The sequence below is a fragment of the Monopterus albus genome, unplaced genomic scaffold (genome assembly GCF_001952655.1).
Source record: "Monopterus albus unplaced genomic scaffold, M_albus_1.0 scaffold99.1, whole genome shotgun sequence".
Lineage (NCBI taxonomy): Eukaryota > Metazoa > Chordata > Actinopteri > Synbranchiformes > Synbranchidae > Monopterus > Monopterus albus.
This window is the reverse complement of record NW_018127979.1, coordinates 1,156,325-1,179,846: the sequence shown is the minus strand read 5'-3', so window position 1 is coordinate 1,179,846 and position 23,522 is coordinate 1,156,325. Positions and strand designations below refer to the sequence as shown.

Below are 23,522 nucleotides of genomic sequence, written 5' to 3'. Positions count from 1 at the left end.
GGAAATATAAATCATTTTTCCATCCCCCCCTTTTTGTTGAAGGCAGCGTGTATTCCTGTCACTTTCAGCGGTTTTGTTTTGCCAGATTTTTATGATCATTGTTTCACACGGCTGTTATCTAGGGCTGCAACACACAATCATTTTCATTATCAATTAATCTGTCAGATGTTTTTTAAAGTAATGTATTCATTTTTTGGTCTAAAAATGTAAAGAAAAAAGTGAAAATGCATGTTAATTTGATTACATTTATTCCTTAAAGCCCAAGGTGACATCATGTCTTAAACACCAAACATATATTCAGTGTCAGTAAATGAAACTTTTAATTGATTTTGACGTAATTTACTTCTTTTAAAAAAACTAATTCTCTTCAAAAGGGAAAAAGAACTGAAATCACATTCAAATCAGCTGATAATTAATTCTTATCACCCCAGATCCACATTGAGAAATTAGTATTTTATTCGTGTTCACCGTACACTATAGTTTGAAATAGATTTTTATACTGATACATGCATGTCATAAAGCAGTTTTGTTTTCAAAGTGAAGAAAACACAGAAGTTTGTTCTAAAATAACTATTTTTTACAATTAAAGTTAAACATTTCATCTTTTCTTCTCAACCAAAGCTGTTATCTTGTCTGTGGCGATTTTAAATTGGTAGTACACCACATCCATGTTATCCGACTTTCAACAAACATAAGCTCTCAGGGGAGCTGCGTGCATCTTGTTAAGCAGTTTGATTAAACAAAAAATGTTAAAAAAGCTATAAACTCAGCATATTCAAGCCCCTGATGGTCTGAGACCTCTGAATTTCTGCCTGACCTGGTACTTAATAGGTAAGGGGCTGCTTTGTTTTATCAATAAGACCTTGTTTTCATGGCTGGTCACCACCTCGGCAAACCAATCAATGGGGCATACTCTGCTATCGCTCTGAGAGAAATGAAAAATAAACCCCAGATAATCCTTCAGTTAAAAGGTTACTCAGGGTGATAAAAGCTATTTTGTTAATTTATTTACTCTCTGCACTGGAGAGATAAAGAAAAGGAACAATTAGGGAATTCTAGGTGAGAGATTTTAAAAGGGCAATGACATTGGGTTAATATTTTATAAGGCCTGATTGGCAGAGACCTGGAGAGGCCTTTTGTTTACATAAGCCCCAGACAGAATGATTCACTCGCTTGTTTTGGCCAACTGGGCGGAAATGGAATAAATATCTTCATCCTTACCTTTTAGAAACGTCAAACAAAAGACTGAGATAAAAGGTTAATGGCTCAATCATAACCAGCAGGAAATAATATTGTGCTCTTTCTCTGCAAACCAGAGTCACTATTGACATAATCAGGTTGAATTCCTAAAGATATCCAAAGATGGGAGGAGCAGGTGATTTTGTGTGTAACTAAATCCACTAAGGGAGTGTGCTCACTTGGGCTAAACATTACATTTGTGGTTTCAATTGATTTATAACAGATCATAATCACTGCATTAACGGCGTTCTGGGTAATAAGATCTCAGTCATTGCTTCCGTCGACAGAAAAGAGTCTGATAGTGAGACGTCAGAATTTTGCCATGAGATCAACGATGGTCCTGACGTCTCATCCGATATTATACCTCTTATTATACCTATCGCCTTGTGTTGGCTTCCTGTAAACAGGGTGAGAACGTGAATTTAATTATTGTGCTTTTATTGCATTGTAGTGCTGAAACTAGACTCATGTGGAGTGTATTGTTGAGCCCCATGTAATCTGATTGCCTGTGCAGCGTAGTGTGTTGGATAGTATCAGGTTCCAGCCGACTCTGCTGGGTCAACACACGGCCGGGCCATTAAAGGAAGTCTGGTTCAGGGAAAGTTCACCACTATTTTCTTTTCACTATGGCAGCAAAACAAAAAAAGAGAGAATAGATGTGTAACATATTTGTGGCACTGGTCCAAGTCTGGTGGGGTCTATTTTGTTTTCTTAATTGAAGCCAGAGATATGAGGACCCTGATTATCTTTGGTATAAATTTAAACAAGTCAGGCATTAAAGTTATTTCATAATTGACCTTCAATATGAGAGTAGTATTGGCCAAATAAGTCCAATTTAATATCCAGAGGATATTTTCCCACACTGTTTCAAAACAGAGCAGAGAAAATGAAAAGATGGTGAGAAAGATTAGAAAAGACAACAGCGGTGAGGCATGAGACATACCAAAATTCCAATCATAAATCCAGTTGTTCTGGCTTTTTTTTCTGCAATAATGGCCTAGTTTGGAGCAGTTTCTGTGCCAGGCTATTTAGGGAATCAGCATCTGCTGCTTGATAAATAGCCTCTCTCTTTAGTTTGAGGCCAGGTTGAGTTCCTCTCTGGACTCAGTTTATTAGCCTGGATGGCTCTGACCATCGCAGATCTGTGCGGATGTTAGCATGCATGCCTCAGACCTGGCATTCCATGGAAGTACATCACATATTGTTAAGCATTAGCTATATCGATGTATATATATATATATATATCTCAAAAGGCTTTGAAGAGCTGGTCACCACAAACCCCTCTAAAATAAAGTGCTTCTGCCATTTCTACACAAGCATGAGGAAAGGAAACAATATCATTAATTTCTCAGAAGCTTTCCTGTTGCTTGGAGGTTCCTCAGTTCAAAGCTCTTTTTCAGTTTGCGTATTGCTTTCATGGCTAGCCAGTGTTATTTGTGTGCAGAGAGTAGTTGAAATGCTATCCCCTTAAACATGGACAGATTCTTTAGCAGGCTATCTAAACATCACCTTTACTTAACTGGGTCTTTGTACCTGGGTTCACATCCTTTGACATGATCTGAGGTTGATGTGACATTTTTGGCCCATTTGAGGGCCTTTTTGCTTTTAGTATTGTTGGTAAAAAGCCTTTTACCCATCACATACCCTCTATTGAGGTCTTTCATAAATAATTCAGCCAGAGTACAAGTGAAAGTGATGACAGCAAAACTGTCTGCGATCTCTCTCTCATAAGATCAAAGAGGTGCTTCTATAGAAATAGGAATTACATTTCCAGACGTTCCTGGGTTGAGCGGGCACTCGTTTGTCTTTCTGCCCCCCCTCGCTTTCTCCCTCTTTTTTTTTTCCACTGCCCTCCTCTCACATTCTGTCATTTGCTCTACCTCTCGCTACCTCTTTCTATCACTTGTGTGTTTTCCCTCCAAAGGGACACAGTTGGGTGAAAGTCTGCTTTTAGACCTAAAATCTCCAGAGCTGGTATATGAGAGAGTCAGCACATTCAGACAGATAGAGCGAGTGCACTCTATTAGCAGGACTGAGGTAAATAAACCTCACAAGACACGGCTGAATAAATTCAGTCACTAAGGCTGTGAGGTATCTGTACTAATCTGCTGACTTACTCTGTAGATACTGCCTTTGGGGAATGTAGTGAAATGCACCGAAACACAAACAGCCTCGTATACTGTACTGGTGAAGTCCTGAAGGAGCCATCTTTATTAAAAACATTAGGAGATCTCATTGATTGGTTACATTTATTAATTACATAGTAAACCTTTATTTGTTATAGCCTGCCTGTAAACCTCTTTAAAAACTCATAAGCCAGTGTTCACATTAAAAATCATTTGACAAATTAAACTTTACCTATGTGAGAAAATACAGCAGAGTCAATGTTGTCAGTGGACCATGGCTGGAGCCAGGGTGGTGGCCAGAGGTGGCCCCAGAATCTGATTGGCCACACCTGGTGCCACTCCTGCCAGAGTCCAGATATGATGCTTGTCAGTATTAAGGAATGAAAAATTAAAAACAATGAGAAATTGTTGCCTTAAATACAAATTTTCTGGTGCTTTATAATTGATTAGTTTTATTTTATATGTCATGAATGCAGCATGATATTTACATTCATTTCTTTGTGTTGTTGTGGAGTATTTGGCGTGATTTGCCTCGGTGGCGATTGGGGGATGACGATGACTGTGCAGTAGAAATGTCCCCGTATTTCATCGAACTAGGGTTTAATTTACTTTTTACATTTATTTCAAATATGCCAACCTTCTCTCTGTCTGTTCCCCAGCCTGTCCAAAATTTTCCAGATCTGCCCCTGCAGTGGGCATAAAGTAATCATGGCAAAAGCATAATCAAGACCTATATAAGTATATTTATGAAGAGAATGTTCTCAGGATTTGAAAAAGAATCACACCTTATAACAAAGTTGACAGTAACTCAAACTCTTCTCAGATTTCCGGCTCTGCTCCTTTGTAAAATTTACTGCTGTTTGTCCAGGTTTCCTCCCGTAGTGAAAGATGGATTAACCTCAGCTCATATTGGAATAAACTTAGTATCTTGGTAAAGCTTTAAATGGACTATTGTATGTGAAATAATGTATGAAGCCAATATGTCACCTGTGTCAAGTCACTGTAATTCATCTTCACCTGAGACATCCAGTTCCTTGTTCATAAAGAATATACCTCTATCGGATCTCATGCCCCCCCATTATATGCTCGTTGCATTTTTTTTCACCCTCTAGGCTTTTCTTTGTAACTATAAGCCAGCAAAGTAGGTATTGATTGCAAATCGAAGCTGTATTAATAAGTGAATGAATAAGATGTGTGGAAAGTCAGGGGTGTATCTGCTGTGAAGGCCCTTTCTCCTCCACAGTAAGGTGGCACAGTCATTTATCACGGCTGGATCTGTGCCCCTCGTTTGGTGTAATAAAACTCCCCCATCAGAACCGTCCAACAGGTCTGAATCACTCTGTCACACCACCTTCCAGCTAAGGCATGCATTAAATCAAGCAAGCAGAACATTTCCTAAGGCAGCCATTGCCTTTTAATTTCCTGAAGAACCTTAAAATATCATTCATTACCAGAACTACACATATTTGGTTTTTAAAAGTCTCATAAATCAATAGTGGCCTGACTGCAATAATTATAACAAGTTAACATGTAATTTCCAGGCCGAGGCCGCGCTCTGGATTTTAGCATATGCAAACGAGGCAATTCAAATAGTGTGGGGATATTAATACGGAGGAACAGGTAACGAGGTACGGGTTATGAATTATGCATCAAAAAGTGGTTGATCTTCAATAAAGGAAATGAATTCACTGTGTAATCTAATTAGTTATGGAAGTCTATTATGTTGAGCTGCAGAATGCAACTGTCCTTGAAAAGAAATTTATTTACAGTACATGTTAGCTCTTTGGAATGGAATTGCATTCTGGAGTGCTCCAAATGTTAACACCTCCCCCCTCCACCACCACCACCCACACAACTCCTCCTCCCTCTGCCGGTCTCCTCCTCATCTCTCACCCACGTTCTCCTCCTCCTCTGCCCTGTGTTTTAGCTCCAGACCCGGCCGGCCTCCGAAGAGGACCCAGAGTGTGACATCACCAGAGAACCCCCACATCATGCCCCACTCAGTCCCTGGCCTCATGTCTCCTGGCATGATCCCACCCACAGGTATGGTTTGCTCTCAGTCTGTAGCTCTTTTACTGTTGCCAGGGCTCTGATTCACTCTGTCTGGGTGTCTTCTGTCTCCCTCTTTTCTTCCTGTCACACACACACACTGACACACACCCAAAGAGCCTTCGTGTGAGTGGCCTCCCTGCAGCTTGTCCTCCAAATGGCAACCAGTCCAAAGTGACACATGCACCACCCGACCACCAGACACCAGCCGCTCACTCGTTGACCAAAAACAGATCCTCTGCTCAACCCCCGTAAACCAAGAGGGGGAGAATAAATTGGAGTGGAGCTCTTTTCTCTCAGATTATTCCAGTAGATGTTGCATTTTGCCTTGAGTGCATTCTAATTAGTGCGATTAAATCCACTCCACTGCTATATGTACATAGGCAGTGGTGATGCTAATGTAAGCTTATCGCCACAAGAATCAACAACTGTTTGTGCCCTAACTTACCCCTGGGCCAAGTCTTATTTCAACTAATGCCTTTGTTCTATTTGTGGCTGGCTTGATTGTGACTGCTTTGATGTTGGCTGCAAGTGCTCTGATTTGCATATTTTGCTCTCCTTCTTGATATGTCTTTAATGATATTGTACTGTCAAAAGGAGCTCTTTGAATGCTCACTCAGCATACAGTGCACATTGTATTTAACCAAGTATTAACTGTGGTGCTGTAGCACTCTAGAGATAAAACAAGTAAAAAAGTGCTGGTTTTCTATTGTGATCTTTGGCGTATAACAGTTTTAACAGACTTGTTAATTATCTTAGTTCACACATTTTTTTCAATCTTTACAAAAATGGTCTCAAAGTGTTTTTTTTTCTTTTTTCCTTTAGCGGTGCAGAGTCTGTGAGGGGTTTGAAATTCAATATTACACACAGATCGAGCCATCCCTGTGATTCAGTACAATGCAGGCTCACAGACCAGTGCTTTGAACTCTGGGAATAGAGTGAGGTCACTGGCTATCTGGGCTGTAGTAAAGAAGGCGAACTTAAAGGCCGAAGTGAACACAGAGGAGGACAATGATGAGAAAGACCCATGTTATTTAGTGGAACATAAAGCAACAGAGAAACCTTTTGATATCACCCCCTTTAAGCCCAGAGGGACTCTATGATCTTGACATTTAGTCAGGGTATTCAGAGGGCAGCGATAAAGTAATTGAGGTTTTTTTGGTCTTCTCACAACTGCATTAAGCTTCCTAACTGTGGTGAGGCTGAACTTTTCTATCAGTTTGTGTTATAATTAAACCATTCATTGTTTTGATGATAGCATTAAACATTAAACATCAAGGAAGTTACAGATTTTGACAGATTAATAATAAGTATAATTGACCACACATAAGTTAGTGTCTAAGTGGGCGACTAATTGAAATCCCTGTCATGTTCAGATATTCTGATTGATGATAAAAAGCCGACATCGAGAAACTGTCTTAAATAGTTACACTATCATGTCATGTCATATTAGTGCTTTTTCAGCTGAGTTAGCGCCTGCACACAGGCTGGGGTGCAGGGGCCGATGGCTTTTTCTGAGGCTTCACCAGTAGTCCAAGACACCACGAAAAAGCCACTGCACCAATTAATATGGGCCACAGAGAACGAGCCAAACACTCCATGACAGAAAAGTTTCCTTCACAGCAGCATGCCGTCTCTCTCCTGGTGTTACTCTAGCACATGAAATCTCATCTTACGATAGATATAGGAACTTTTTTCAATAATTTCATTTTAAAGCTATGAGCCGACACAACCGGTACTTCATTCTTTTTTCTTAATTTACTCAGTTTTAGCAACTTTATTTACTATGATTTCATCATACAAGCCATGGTCAGCAGATGCTTTTTGATAATAGACAGACTCAAGTCATATTAGATCAACATCACTGACTATATTCATCACAGTGGGAAAATGGCTTCTTCACACTCTAACACGACCAGAGAGCCTGTGTGGAACACATTGTTAACGTACGTATGTATCTGTGCTCTTGACACCAGCTCCATTTAGAAAAGGACAACTTAATATGATTAAGGTTCCCCTTTAAGGAAATACCCTCATATGTGTGTGACAGCACATATGCATGTGTGAGTGTCTGAATGTACTGTATACATGCTTGCGTTCATGCCCGGGGGGTTGAGGGGGAGAGAGTTGTGCTGGAGCCTTTCCAGTTGCTGATGCATTACAGGCAGATTGGCCTCCAAATCGGATTATTTGCTGTGGACTGACACCACACTGAGATGACAGCTCCTTTAAAGTGGAGAGGGCCTCCACTCACACTCTGGCTACTACTTAAGCCGCAGCTTCAGTATAATTCATTTATGTCCTGGATATGGCTTCAACCTTTCGAATGCAAGAGTACTGCATTTACCATTAGAGAAATGAATGTCACCTACATCTTACCGGGGTGCATCCAGTACTTTACTGATAAAAAAAAACCAATGTTTTCTAATGGCAGCTGGCTCTGCCTTACAGTCCAAGTATTTGTGTGGATAATAGTAGGTGGAGATGTATTGTAATATTTTTGTTTGATGTACAGTTAGCACATCAGCTTCTAGAGTGGATCATCTAATCCACTGCCACTTCCAGCTGCTTTAAAATAGATCCAGTATGCACCAGGTAATTTAGTGTCATTTCTTTGTGCCTTTACCCCGCCTCTTTCAGTCTGCTGCTTGTCATAAGGTTAGCGCGCTCTGTAATTGATACTAAATTTGTCATGATGTGGATAGCACAGTTCAAGTGGCGCAGTCTACCTAAGAGTCGCGTTGTTCCCAACCCCAGTTTGTCATTGCTATGCTGCCACTGGTCTATGCATAAAATTAGGCAGCCGTGCTCATTGACATGGAGTATCTCTTCTCTACTTATCCTGCTTCCCTGATAAATAAAGTGTTTTCATTGTTGCCCATGGTGCGGTCCTTAACAGAGAACAGAACAGAAACACAGCAGATAAGCTCTGGTTTTTTATAAGTTATTTATTTTTTTAATCGCTGTGAGAGAAAGTCATAAAAGTCAGTCTTTTGTGTACTGATGTGAAGTTAATCTGATTTTAATTTAATTATACGAGCTAGTTGCGGAGGGCACAGGCATTGGGGTGTTTGTTGTAAGAATGTTCTGACATTGGCGCAGGTATGGGGCAGCTAGCATGTTAATTAATGATGAAGATCCTGACAATATGCAGAGGCATGACAGCGTTAAGCCAGTCGGCTGCTGCTTCCTTTGCATATTAATAGATCCTTCATTATTATTTAATATGACAGCTGCTCCAAGGGCTACCATCAGACCTTGTCTCTGTTATTTGCTGTTTTGTGCTCCCCATGTGACAGTGCCGTGCTATTCTCTATTTGGTGAAATGTTCCCTTTTCTGTTCTTTGACTGGTGTGGCTCTCCACATGCAGCCGTGATGCGCTGTTTGTTTTGTGCTCAGGAGGATTCAGACTTGCCCGTGCGTCTTTATGAGAAAAGTGTCTGAATCTAAAGGTGACTTTGAAAGAATATATGAGGCTGGATTGTTTTGTTTGCATAGTAATGAATGCAGATTAGCACTGAGTGGGACTGGTATTGTAGATGTTTAAACTTTTAGTGGCTTAATAGACTTGTTGCTGGGTGCCAACATTTCCCAGGCTTCCTTATTACAGCCACAGTATTGAGGTGTGTGTGTGTGTGTGTGTTATCTGGATATGACAATTGATCTGGTGAAATGAAACAATTATCAGAACAAACATTTTGATTTATGGAGTGTGTCACTTTGTCAAACACGATGAAGATTGGAGCAGGATGAAAAATGGGAAAGTGATAATTTCATCTGTTGCACAATAGTACAAATCAGTTCCTTTGCCTTTAGTTGCTCTATACACATTTGATCAAACCCTATCACCTTCTTCTGCATGGATTACTTTACTTTTTTCTTGTGTTTTGTTTTTGAACAGTTCACACCAGTTTGGTGAAGAAACAGAAATACTGATGGCGCACAGGCTGCAGAGCTATAAACCACAGTGTTCTCCCAGCCAAAGTTAGAGAGCATCACAAAGCACCACTGCGGCACTCCTTTGAGCAGCACCTGATTTGTAGGGGGAATTTATCACACAAACAGCCCAGAGGTGATTTCAATATTTACTCGGCAGTCTGTTCTGCATACGTCTCATTTGGAAAACAGTTGACTCTTGCCCATTATACACAAATGAAGGCTGACCTTCAGACTGGGCAGAGGCCACATTCATTATGTGGAGAAGTATCACCTTCTTATGAGGCAGTGGCTTTTTTTGTGCTCTGCCTATGCATATGGAACAGCAGCCAGGGCCCATTGCAAATGAGAGGGCCCTGGTTGACATGATGTATACTGTACGTCAATATGGTACTGATGTATTTTAAGATGCAAACAAGGCTTTAAATTATATGCACCTCCGTGTCAGTGGCTCAGAGTGACTCTCGCCATCTGCCTATCAGCTGGGGATGAGAAGGCTGGTATGTTCTCGTGTGTGTGTTTGTCAGCGTGTGTTTTTGCCTGCGTGTGCGCATGCTCGCATGTGTCTATTAGACTCACATGTTAGATTTCTACCACTCCTTGTACCTGTGTCTCCCCTCAAATGCATGGCTAATAGCTGTTCTAGAGTCCCATCACGGAGACGTGACAGCTTAGTGTTGATAAACGCAGACGTTGCCTTGTTCTGCGCCAAACATAAGGAAAACCTGTATATCAAGTATAAGCAGCCTCTGTAAAAGGGCAGGTGATATACCATATTGTGGATATGAGTGATTCCACTAATAGGTACTGTACATATCTTTTTCTTGCCGTGTATCTTTGATTTTGTTGCTAGGGCTGGCGAGAAGAGTCGTGGGACTCTCTCTCGAGACACACCGGGACTAGTGGAGCTTTAGCACTATCTGTCCCTGCTGCTGGAGACCAGCCTCATGAATAAAGATTTCAGTCACGTTCAATACACCAGAACCCTGGAACTATCACAATGACAAACCAGTGCTTTATGATCTCTGCAGTGCTCTCAGCATATATATGTCTATAATCTCAGACTTACTATATCAATCATATCAAGTCCGTTTTGATTGAGCCAGATGATCACGTCAAATATTGCTGTTGCAGTATATATTCGGAGATGGCAGTGGAAATGTGAAGGATAATTTAAAATATGAAGTCAATAGTCATTTAGTCTGCTAAAGACAGAAAACAGCAGCCTCCAGCCTCTGGAGAGTCAATTTAATTTCTCAAAGTTATCTGCTGTGTTGTCAGACATTTTTAAGTGTTAAGCATACTAAAGAATGTAGTGTAATTTTTGTATTGTATAAGCCACAACAGACATTTGTGCAAGTTAATATAATTGTTCAGAGGCTGGACTATGAACAGAGACAATTGTCATTTTATATTTCTATAGGTTTTTTGTTTTGAGGGTTGTTTTTCAGGTTTTATGAGCAGTTAAAAAACACTGTGCATAAAAATGTCTTACAAACAAACACAAAAACAACACAATATATTATAATTTATCCACAGTTTTTTGTGTTTTTTTTTTTTTTTAGAAGATTTCTTTGGTGTTCATACGCCCAGTGTCACTTAAAAAAATTTTTGATAGTTCTTTTTGCCTGTCACCTCATTATTTTCCTTCCTTAAAAGTCCTGAAATTATTTTGAGAATATAGTGAGAATCATCCTGAATTTCATCCATGACTTTCTTTTTTTGATGTTCCTTTACTTTTATTTCACACGGCCTTCTAAATACTGAATACACTCAGTCACTCTTTTACAAGTATTAAAGAAATAAAATAACTGAATACTTGGTCCATTGTTTACAGCTTTTCATTCTGCTTGATGCCTGGCCTTGACTCTCAGAAGAGCCCTCTTATTATGAAGCACTACACTATGCAGCTGTGATGTATTTGAATGTCAGTGTTGGGCATTATTCAGGGCAATTTGATCTGATGAATAAATTAGACCGTATCAATGAAAATACCCCAGTTAAGAAGTTTTTAAGACACCGTTCTCTCTCTGTATATGTTGAACCTCTCTCACATCTTCTTTCGCTTTCTTTCCCTGAACCCTTCCATGTCACACTGTGCCACTATGCCTCTACAAACTCATATTGTGTATTATAAGTTGTATACACAAAATGCTTGCACCATACACTATTATCTTGATTCCATCTAGTTACACCAAGTAGCAAATACATTAATACTAGTGGCAAGGAATGCTGGAGTTGGTGAAACATTCATAAAAATATGAATGCATAAAAAAATATGCTGCCACACACACAGGAATCCATCCCATCAGCATGATAACCTGCTGTGAAGATATCTAGTGTCAAAGGATGAGAAACAAGCTGTGAGCTCACAGGCGCTTATTCCCCATAGTGTATAAAATTATTCATTGTTTTATTGTTTCAAAATTTCCTTTTCAGTGCTTTTTTTTTTCTCTTAAACCCAACAAAGCAGGTTTCTGAAAAGTTTTGCAGGTGCAGTGGCTCAGCCCCAGTAGACGTGTAGCAGTCTGTAAGCGCTCTCTGCCTCCTCTGCCTCCTCTCTTCAGGCCTGACAGCAGCAGCTTTTTTTTACGCAGCCATCGCAGAGGCCATGAAGGTCAAGAAGATCAAGCTGGAGGCAATGAGCAGCTACCACAGCAACGCCAACCACCATGGGGCCGACGGAGAGAATGGAGACCTCAGCTCCAGCGTCGGTGAGAATGTCCGTCACAAAACACCCACTGTTTTGTGTGACTGTTCTACACACTGAGACTTAGGAAATTATAACCATTTTGACACACAGAGCACTCATACCACCCCCGTTATCGCTCTGCTACCATGTGTGCTTACAAAATGCTTAGATATTTACACTGTAATGCGCATATCAGTCAACCTCTGTATCAAAGTGAACACACTGCTTTAAAATAATGCAGATTTGCTGAAGACAGTCACGAATTAAAAAAAAAAAGTCAAAAATCTTCGGTGAAAGTGGTGGTTTGTAAGAATTCAAGTGAGTCGCACGACTTGTGTTATGACCATTTAGATTAGTCAAGTTTTGTTTGGACCATGTACTGGCAGACTACTGTCTGCAGTAGCTTTGTAGGATAGCTAGGAGTAAGTGTGTGTGCACCTGTCATTAACTTTTGGTTTCAGTTACAGTCTTTGTGTGTATGAATTGTGGCATTTTACAAGAAACTGGCAACCTATTAGAACAACATGGTAGGACATACCAGAACATGAATAGATATGTTTGTGGGCTCACACTTTTAAATTTGCATCTCGATCCACATCTTTATCAAAACACAAATAATGATTGAAAATCATGCAGGTTGGCTCATCCCAGCCATGATGTTTTGAGAAATCTGAAATTCACTTTGAAAGTTGTAGGAGTTGAATGTAAAGTTGAAAGGCTTGTAGGAGACCTTAAAGTGAGTCAGACTTAAAACCTCTGAGATATGGCCATTAAATTGTTTGTAACTTTCATATTTCTGTAGCACCACCTATAGATAGAATACTATCGAATTGTGCCGGTTTTCTAGCAGAAAATGTGCGTAACTGGCACCTGCAAGAGCTTGACAGCCAATTATTGCAATATGACATATAAACAAACCTTTTTCTTTGGATCATGCAAATGTATTGTTTTTCACTTTTGCTGAAAATTAACAAAATTTATAGGAAGATTGTGGAAGAGTGCATGCAGCTACAACAGTTTATAGTGTCCTGATAGTTGAATGGTTAAGGTACAACATCCTCAGTTTGATTCTAGCTGGGGGCCTTAGTCACTTGTCACACTCTTCTTTCTCCACTTGTTTCCTTCTGTCCTTATCCTACTACAGAATACCACTCAGAAGTGACTGGTAGTGTATCTCTACCTACACAGATGCACTGTATATGACTGAAGAGTCAACACTCTTGAGACAAACCGTGCTTGTTTGCACCAGTGCACTGTTGCCCACACCAAAGGTTTGCCTAACTTTCAGCCAAATGTAATTGAAATCTTTTAAGTAGATTGTGACATGCTGCTTAATTAAGAGCCAAATAAATATGCAGCACCTAAAACAAAAAACACTTTGCCAGAGTTAATACGTGATCCTATATATAAAGCTTGTCTGAAACGAAAGACTTAGATGGCACTATCTCCGGTGTAAATGAAATAGTGGAATATTTTTGTTCCATTTGTATGTATGCACTGTAGATTTTCCATTCGGTAAGGTAAGTGTAAGCAAGTGTAAGTGATGAAAGAAAACATTCTTAAAAGCTAAATGAAAGTGTGAGCACAGTTTCCCAAAGCTATCAGCTTTTAACAAGGTCTAATTGAATTGCGGTGAGAGAATTGGTTTTTTCGCTATGTGGCATTTCAATTAATTATTAGCACTAAAATGCAGAAGGATTTTTGTAATATCACACAGAACCACTTAGTGTATTAAAGAGAATGATAATGTATGTTAGTGCAGATTCATGAGCTCATTCCAAATCATAGACAGAATGTAATCTCTGTAGCTTTGGTTGCTAAATGGAGGTTTTGATTCACTTACAGTAATAAATGGCTCAAGTCCTGAATACATTTCAACAGTAATACATGACACCATGGAGCTTATGGTGCACAAGAGCAAAACAGGATGTGTTTCTAAGCAGATTTAACAATGCAAAATGCATAAAGTGTGAGGTCATCACTCCAAGAGAATGGAGTGTGTAAAAAAAAAAAAAGAGAATACGAGGTCACGGAAATAAAGATAAATGTGAGTACCAACAGCAAGGCTATGGCAATGGAGCTAATAAGAAACTGTTTTATCTTTTTACAATTTAAATTGTAACCTTGAGCCCACAGCCAGCCACACAGGCTCCCGGTAGAATCATAATTCTGGCAAGGGGGAGCAGCTCTAGGTGTGGGTGCATGGGCCACAGCATTAGCTCTCTGAGTGAAATATATGGCAGTGACGCCTCTCGGCCCCATCCACAATCAATTGGATTCTTTTCCTTTAATATTTACTCGCAGCGATGAGATGCTCGTCTGCATGGTGATGAACAGTCTGCCACTGGCGTTTGAAGGTGACCTGTCAGTGAGTATGGACAAATCTCTCGCTCGCAGAAATGTAGAAAATAAATCATTAGGGGCAGGCAGTCAAACAGGGGCCTCTCTCTCCCTCACTCTCCTCGGATTTAAATCAGCTCAGATTTATGATTTGAATTAATGCTTCGTTTGGTCAAAGGAATGGTTGCAGAGACAAATGATGTTTGGTACTGAAACCATCCTAATATTGATTACTGGGTGTCGCAGCAATCTCTTGTTTATATCAAGCACTCTCCTGTGACAGGGTGGCCAGCAGGAGTCATCCTGATAATACGCCAGAGAAATATGGCCTGCTCTGCACCACAGGGCCATGAAACACTGCTAGCAGTATTCTGCCTTCTTCATCTAGCCTCAGGCTTCCACTCAATGTTTATTTTCATTTAGCAATTTCACAAAAATATGAACTGACTTAAAAGAAAGCATGATTAGAGGATTACTTAACATTCTAAAAGTGTCTCGCTCTGGCCTGCTTTCACTAACTATTTGGGAGTGTGAATGCCTAATATGTCCAGCTCTCAAGAATATTCTCCAATAGCAATCCAAACTTATAAATCACTTGACTAATATAGCATGGAGTGGGCAGGAGGGAAACTGTATTTGGCTGTAGCTTCGTTGGGACCGGACTGACTGTTGTTCACAGCGCTGTCTGGAGAATGACTTCATGCTGTTTTTTACAGACTCAGACCACAGCTGCTCTGAGGAAATAGACTGGAGTTTTGTAATCATCCAGCTTAAACTAAGACTCACACAAACGGATGTGTTTACTTACACAAATTATGTTACCAACCATGAGAGGAACTGATATGATGAACACCCTTCTGATAATACCACAAAGGACGTAGATCCATTTAACATAGAAAATCTTCCTCAGGCTAAAATACAGGTCCCTTGTGTCAGTGTTTGTCTGTGAAGTATATCTTATTGTGAAGTGCTTGAAGCAAAGCACAGCAGAGCTGGCCAGTGAAGGACACTGTGTTCTGTTTGTTGGATTGCCTGTCGCTGTCTTTGTGTTGATGTAAATTGAACAGGCTAATGTTTCTCCCTCACATTAAATATTCATCACAATTAGACCTTCCTGTTTGCATCAATGTTATTAATTATAAGGAAAAAAACAGCCAGTTCAACTCCAAAATAACCAAACATCCTGAGTGGGAGCAGAGCAAGGAAACAGATTGTTTGTAGGAGTATATGAGGAAGAGACAGATAAAAGATGGAAATCGACTGACATAAAAAGTAAAAAAGAGAAAACGAGAGGTACGTGGGGGTGTCTTTCTTTGATTTTCCCTCACACTCTTTGGTTGGGCAGGGGGAGCTCTCTCAAAGCACAATGTGGATTGTTCCTGTGCCTCTCAGGAAATGCCACAATTACAGATCACAGACCAAGCGAAACACGTGTGGCGCTGGGCCTTGAGGGGGATAAACAGTCCGCCATTCCCTCCCAGTGCACTGACCCCAGACACAACCTTCATTACTGGGAGAGAAAATATTGTCAGCTGCCCACTAACAAACAGCTGCCAATTTCAAGAGAAGGAATTGCTTTTTTTTCAGCTGTGGAAGGAAAATAAAGTGTTTCTTAGACCCTCAGAAAAGCAGTGGAAAGAAAAGATAAGGCAGCATTCACCCTTTTCTCGCTCCCTCTCTTTTTTATACTCAGTGTCACGTATGCCTCTGTGTTTCACCCTCTCTCTTTGGCCACTGGGTGCTGCCCTGCCACTCACCTGACTCTTCACCACACAACTCTAATGGAGCTGAAATCCTGTTTGTAATTAGATATGGGAATTCCACTGTCATCGGCCAGATGATGCCACAACATGCCGACCAAACAGCTCACAGACAGACAGCACCGCAGTAAAAGGAGAAGACACAACATTCACGGCTAACTTTCAGACTTTTACTGTACATATGAAATCAAGCCTAAAACCGTATCACAGCAACTAAGCTGTATTAGCAGTTACATTCTGCAGCACCGCTTTAAAAACCCTTTATCCCACAACTGTGGCTTCAGTCCAGGCTACCTGCCCCCAACAGGGAGTGGAAAGACACATGCTAGGCTGAAGCTGGACGGGTGGTGACAGGTACCTGGAGTGCTGCCTGACTGAGACTTGAAAGAAGAGGTTCTGGGTGAGATGATGAGGAAGCATCATTCTCTCTTCCCAGGGTCATCAGGCTAATTTCTGCTGGCCCCACCCTCGTGCTTGCACGGTTGCATGTGTGAATGTGTGTGTGTAGGTGTGTGTGTGTGTGTGTGAGAGAGAGAGAGAAAGAGAGGGCCTCGGCCCCTGAGAGTGCACTGTGAGGAGACCACAGCTGTACACTCCCAGCAGCTAATTGGTCCTTATCTAGCTGTCCCATTCATCTTCATTTTTTACCAATTACTGAGCATTATCTGTGTTCTCAGTTGGGTATGGGACTTAATCCTTTTTGGTTAAGCTGGTGCTACAGCTTGCAATTTTAATACTGAAACTTCCCATCATCCCTCACTGGCAGGAAACAATCAATAAACAATGACATCACACAAAGGAGAGGGGAAAAATGGAAGGGATCAATTATTGGCTCTATAATTCAAGTCCTTGTTTGCAAACGTTGCAGCCTCATTGATTAAGCTGTTCTTGTTGCACTCACCATTATTGACTTGTTAAAACCATATTTTCTCATCGCCACAGGTTTTATGTTTGCGGTCACACAGATAACACTTTAAGGGGCATCATTAATTATTCAAAAAGTATTCATTTTAAAGCACAGCGAGTGCAAATTATCCTGTTTACTCTACAAACAGTGCAAGTATAGTACATTGCTCATCCAGAAGGTACATCAAGATGCCGCAATCTGGGGCAGTTAGCCTTAATTTTCTGAGATCAATGCATAACTAGGCTCCTCTCTATATGGGGTCCGCACTTGGCCATGCTGCAGAGCTGAGTGGAGTCAGCCTGGAGACCATGCACTAATTACTGGAGTGTTTACTGCTCTGCTGGATAGCATTTGTACCATTTTGGATCATATCAGTGAGTCAATGTGCTTTCCGCTAGACCGATAAATAAGACATTAAGATGACAGTGTATATGAATGAAATTACAGTGGAAGAATGATAGTCATCAATTATAAAATAAACACAAGTCTAAAATGGGCGAAACTAATAGCCGAACATGCATGCGTACATACAGGCTCTACAGGCATGAGCGTCAGCAGACACAGACAGTCATGCACACAAAAGCAGGGCACATATATAGACACTGCTCCTGCTCTTTGATAGGGATCTGTTTGGTCACACTCTCTGCGCCAGCTGTCAGCCCAGCTCCACTGCTGCGATTTAATTAGTCTGTTTATGTCCTTTCTAATAATAAAACTCTATGTGTGGAAGGACACGTCCAACTAGCTAGCTGCGTGCTCCAACCTGCTAGCTGAACTAGTGCTGGTGGCCTGGCTCAACTAAATGTGGGCCATGATGGAGGATGGTGGCTACTTCCTGCTCCTCTAGACAGAACAATGGCCCTCGGGCTCAGATCTAGTATCACCCCCTACTCAATCCTAACCTTAACCATTAGGGGATAAAGCACATACTGACCTGATATGAGTGTCTAGGGGCAACAGCATCCATCTTCCTCTCTAGCTCTCTTGTGGGAGCCTTTGTCAGCCGGAGCTCTTGAGAGAGACTAGATTGTAGCCATAGGCTGAATAGAATTCATTTCACAGATATATCATAACACCTCTTTCACTCGAACAGATGATTGTGTTGTCTGATTTATGCATTTACAATGTGGTTCATTTTTATTGTCTCTGTTCTGATATCAGTACTACACTGGACAAAATAGGGTCCCTTTAAGCTGCCAGTGTTTAGGATAAAGGAGAAGTAGTGGCGGTAACTGAGTCAGACGCACCTAGCTCGACAGAGAGTGGCAGAGCAGACAGCCAGCCTTCCAGTCTAAGTGAAGAGCTTGATGGGTCTCTGTCTCTCTCTTGGGCTTTGGCCCTCACCATCTCTCTATTAGTCTGCCAGGCTCATGGGAGCCAGGTGACAGATAAGTGAAGAACGACACACACATTTTAATAGACATTTCAAAAGATAAACCTGATAATGATTTCTCTTTTTAATGAAGTCTAATGTCCTCGTTCTAATTCCAGTTGTGTCGTCTGTTAAGCATCAGCGTAATACTTGAATATGCATGATTGGGAAATTGTGAGGTGCTCTGATGTCGCTACAGAATACACAAATGCAGACAACTGCAGAATTAGATTACAATAACAGGGGGAATTGATTAAACATTATTTCCGTAATCATCCATATCAAGTTATATCAGTTTTGAGTGGCAGCAGACTTGCAGTGTTCTAGGGAGGAAGAGAGACCACAAAACCTCATGCCATGGAAATATTTGTTTGATTGTCTCTTGCGGTTAATTCACAGTAGCAGGGGTAGAGCTATAAAAACAACTGACCAGTCGAGTTGTCATCTCTCATCAACATTAGGCCTCATTCTTCATTAATTGGATAGATTAATTTGGAGCGCTTTGATGCGGGGGGGTGATGCATGCGTTTGGCTGTCCCCTCCTCACTATCCTCTGTCAAGTTGAATTTAGCCAGGGAAGGGGCTGACCTTTGAAAGTGAAGAGATCAACACAATTTGAAAAGACAATGTCACTTGGTGTAAATGTGATACGTGTAATAAATGACATTCAACCTTTCAGTGATGATGAGCTTTCACAGGTTGGAGTAATATGAAATATGCACGGCGTGTAATTGCATAGAACGTGGAACAATTTTCACATACACAGCTAAGATGGTGCAGCATTAGAGTTGGATATCATGTGCTCTCGTTTCACTGTGATTGTGTCTAAGAGGACACATTAGCATAGCGTAATATTATTACAGCGTACATAATAACAGTAATGACAACAACAGAATGACAATCTCTTTTGCTGTGATTACGCAGTGAAAATATTCCACTGCCCGACTATGTAGCAACGAGCATTTGTGTTATACAAATATTCGGTTCTGTTCCACAAAAGCACTCTGTTGGTTGCCTGGACCGAAAGGTGTTCTCAATTATGATATGGGAACCCTCCTCCAAATAGAGCTATCAGCTGTACTGAGCCCAGACATCTTCACCATCACACAGCCTCTCCTCTGGGACCAAGATAAAGAAGGAGGGAGCAAGCAAGTTCAAACAATGTTAAGGAATTCCACAATCTCAGCATGTCCTTCACAGTGTGAACAAATACAGGAAGGTATTTCTTGATAAATAGTGTTTAAAATCCCTAACAAAACACTCATTCCAGTAAAATAATCGAAATAACCTCAACATAAGGTTATTTTTTAATTTGATGTGTAGTTAAATGTGATTAAATCCAAAGTAGCTACTTTTTTCTGGACTGTAGTGATATAAAATTCACATTACAGTCAGATACAGCGCACAGTTCACCTTGAACTCATTAGCGCCGCAACTGTAAATTATACTCTGCATTACGGATTTTCTCTCATGAGCTGATTGTACTGTAGGAAGTGAGAGTGATGCTAATTTTGTAATTAAAACAGATGATCTGATGACCACATGTAAACCGATCCCCCCCACCCCCCTCCACCAAAGTGATATGATGGCAGAGTGGGCTGTGATTGATAACGCCTGTCAATATATTTCATTTCAGAAACCTTAGTCAAATGACAACTGGTTGTCATTGACTGAAAGCAATCTTTTTAAAAGGGGAGCTTTTGCTAAGTATCAGATGAAAATGATTCCTGTGTCTGCTTGGGTGTCACTGTCTGTAGGAGCTTTATTGATTGGGCTTGAATATATTGCGCCCACAGTAGTAACAGCTGCTAGTAATATCTCTTCACTCCTTCTGCTCTCCTCTTCTGCTCACAGCACTTACTGTGCCACGGCTTACTGTCGGCGATCAAACGTTGGTGCTCTCACACTGATGCCTATTTATCAAGAGTGATGTATTACAAATGCAATGTGAGCCTGGTTCCGACCCAAATTAGAGAAGCGACCAGTGTTTGCTAATGAGTCCTGAAGGCCTGGCTGTCCCGGCCACCCCCGGCCACGTGTATGATTGCGTTAACTAAACCCACCATTGTCTCTCCCGCTTTATACTCTCTGGTGTTATCAAGCGCAAGGATGCTGGCATTGGTTGGTAAAGGTCATTTACTGTAATGAGATTTGCCACATGCAAGCATATGGCTTGATTATTGCCCCGTGTGTTAACATTTTCAACAAAGAGACAAATAGACATCTAAAATGGGGGGCTAGCGCGGGTGGGGCGGCGGTGAAACGTGTTTAGCATTTTCTCTTCAAAGATAGAAGGAACTTTTTCCACAACACATCTGTCAAAGAGATGATTGATCTTTCAATTTTCATAAGGAATGCATTCTATTAGAGCCGAGGATTTAAATTATCCTATAAAAGTTGCCTGCCTTAGATTTTATACACTTAAAGGACAAACACCTCTGTCTGTCGTCTTGATAATTTCTACCACATGTTACACTTCAGTGATTTGGGTAGGAAAGCAATTATGTTACCTCATCAAACCAGAAATGTTTTCTTATCATGGATTCTCTTACATTACATTACATTAGGCATCTTGGCAGGAAATCTTTGCCTACCTGAATCACTGGAAAGTGTATCTCTTTATCCTGGCATGCTAAACATATTTTGTTTGTTTATGTGAATTAGCTTGAAATGTATCCAGTCATCATGGCCCTAGGAATGTAAGGCATATTGTTTGCATGTGTTTTATGTCTGGCCAGCTCTGTGTACATACCTTTGCACAATTATCTATACTGCATCATTCGCGGAGGGTGTACCTGTATGTTTTCATGGTTACCTGTCCTTGTTACTGCAAGATGTATTCTTTTTATGTCTGCTTGTGCATGTGCACACACGTACAGCAGGTATTTAACAAAGCCAAGATGTTTGCTTTAGTATAAACATTAACAGTGTAAACACAAAAGGCTTTAAAGTTTCATTCAGTGACACTGGGGTGGGGGGTGGGGGGTGCAGTGGGTTGCTACATCAAAGCTCGCTACCTTCCTCTCTCTCCCCCCATTTTAATGAGAAACAGGACTCACCAGCCTTGACTGAACCTGCCATCTGTGTGTCTGTTTTTTTTCTTGTTTGCATGTGTGTGAATGTCGAAGCAGTTGTGTTTTAGCGCATATGTATAGTAAGCATGCGCTTGTGTTGGTGTAAAGTGCCAACGTGAATCCAGACAGCATATTTATGGAAGCTGTATCTTATGTTTGATCTAATGGTTATAAGGCTCCCTCCAGCTCACATGGCTTCTGGTTTTGTAGGAGATTAACAGTTCTAGTAAAGATGAAGATGATTAGTGCTATGCAGAGACCTCTAAATGTCTCGCTCCCTGACAGACGCTTTTTCATGAGCCATTCATTTCCTTTTGGGACTAGTGTGCAAACCCTTGATACGACCACAACAAAGGCTCCATGTGTGCACGCCACCGTCTCACCTTTGTTGGAGAAATACATACACGACATGGAGGCATTTTACAAGTGCAATTAGGAGGAAAACTCAGATTGTTTTGCATCGGCGGGCTGCATACGCATTGTGCAGTGAGTCAGTCCATTTAGCTGCTTGACTAGAATGGTCCTGTTCAGTTTGACAGATCAGAGGAGGAAAAAAAATATCTCAACACCATGAAAACCAAAGGCTTAGTGCAGCACAAATCAGCCCTTTGTCTTGTTCAATTCAAATCAAAGGATAACCAGGAATGTTTGTTTGACAACAGCATTTACAATGCATTGTTCAGAAGCCCAGAGCCTCCCAAACAAAGACAGATAGGCTTTAAACAAGTCATTTAATTAGCACCGGATCCCCAGCTTTGGCTGCGCCAACCAATTATACATTCCTCAGGCATGTGCAGGTCCTATTTCACAGGAGCGCGAGGCAGATCCTCTCCAGCCCTGTCTCTTACAGTACATCTCTCCCCTTCCATTTAAGAGAAGGTAAATAGCCCAGACAGACAGCTTCATTAGCCAGCGTCTGAAGAGCGCAGGGCCGATTGTCGCTTAAATAGTGCGCTTTTACTGCAGGCCCAGCCGGCGACCTCCGATCAATTACAGCTGACATTATTGTTTGTCGGGAGCTTTTTTCCTGGACAGAGGGAGTAAAAAACGAGATCAGGCCTGAGCTTTGGCTGGAAATGTAATCTTCCCCCTCTCTTTGGTTCTTCTGCTCCACAAACAATAAATCATTCAGTTGAAGAGATAATAAAGTGCCAAGTAGGAGCTAGTTTAATTTTTGTCAGGGGAAATCTGTCCACAACAGAGTTAAGGGTAAGGGGCTGGCTGCTACCTCCATACCATTTTCATTGACAATGGCTTAGTTCCTTTTTTCTTATTTTTCTCTGTAGGGATAGATGGCCACAGATGCTGAAGTCCTGTGTTTAGATGAAGATTAACTGCAGCACAAATCACTGCAGGTTATCATTTCTGTCAGCAAAATAAATCACTGCCCTCTTTTTAATTATTTTAAAACATTCAACATTCAATCTTGTTTCAGTGTGATTCTTTTAAGTATCGGACTGACTGTCAGACGTGCGATTTGATTCTGATGTAACAGCTTTTTAATCATGTTGTTACCAAGGGCTGTTTTAATTCAGAAAATTCATCCTCTGTGATTCAGATCTTTGCTTATCCATGCATGAACTCCAAAGCACTGCATGACATAATAGCTGAGCTGTTTATATCGGTATTAAGTGATTTGTAGTTTTAATGATTGTAAATAGGAGTTCACCTTTGCAGGTCCCTCAGGCTTACTTCAGGTAAATTACTCCAAATGCATTGTTTATGCCCTTCAGGAGAGAGGGGGGCTTGTGGGAATTCACCACTCATCTGGTCTGAACTTCTGTATCGGAGATAAACAGAAACTGACAAATTTATTTCCAAAGGTTTGCCCATTGGAGTATCTACACAATATAGTGATATATAAGTGATAATGAATCAGACTAATGTTTGTCAATTTGGTTTTTTAGAAAAGGAAAATACACAAAATGCACTGCATACTATTGCCACAGTACATTTTTTTTCAGGGCATTGTCCTGCAGTTATTTGTAACCCTTTCATTTAACAAGAGTAAATCAAGTCAATTGGA

At 40.8% G+C, this 23,522-nt stretch overlaps 1 protein-coding gene across 8 annotated transcripts in view; it reads left to right on the top strand.

Annotated features, from left to right (window-relative positions):
- dachd (dachshund d) overlaps nucleotides 1-23,522 on the top strand; it is a 114,223-nt gene that overhangs the window by 65,804 nt on the left and 24,897 nt on the right. For all 8 annotated transcript variants that reach the window (XM_020609234.1, XM_020609240.1, XM_020609239.1 and 5 more), the window contains 2 exons: nucleotides 5,293-5,408; nucleotides 11,919-12,065. In XM_020609234.1, coding sequence (XP_020464890.1) covers nucleotides 5,293-5,408; nucleotides 11,919-12,065 — 263 coding nt within the window. The remainder of the gene's footprint in view (nucleotides 1-5,292; nucleotides 5,409-11,918; nucleotides 12,066-23,522) is intronic.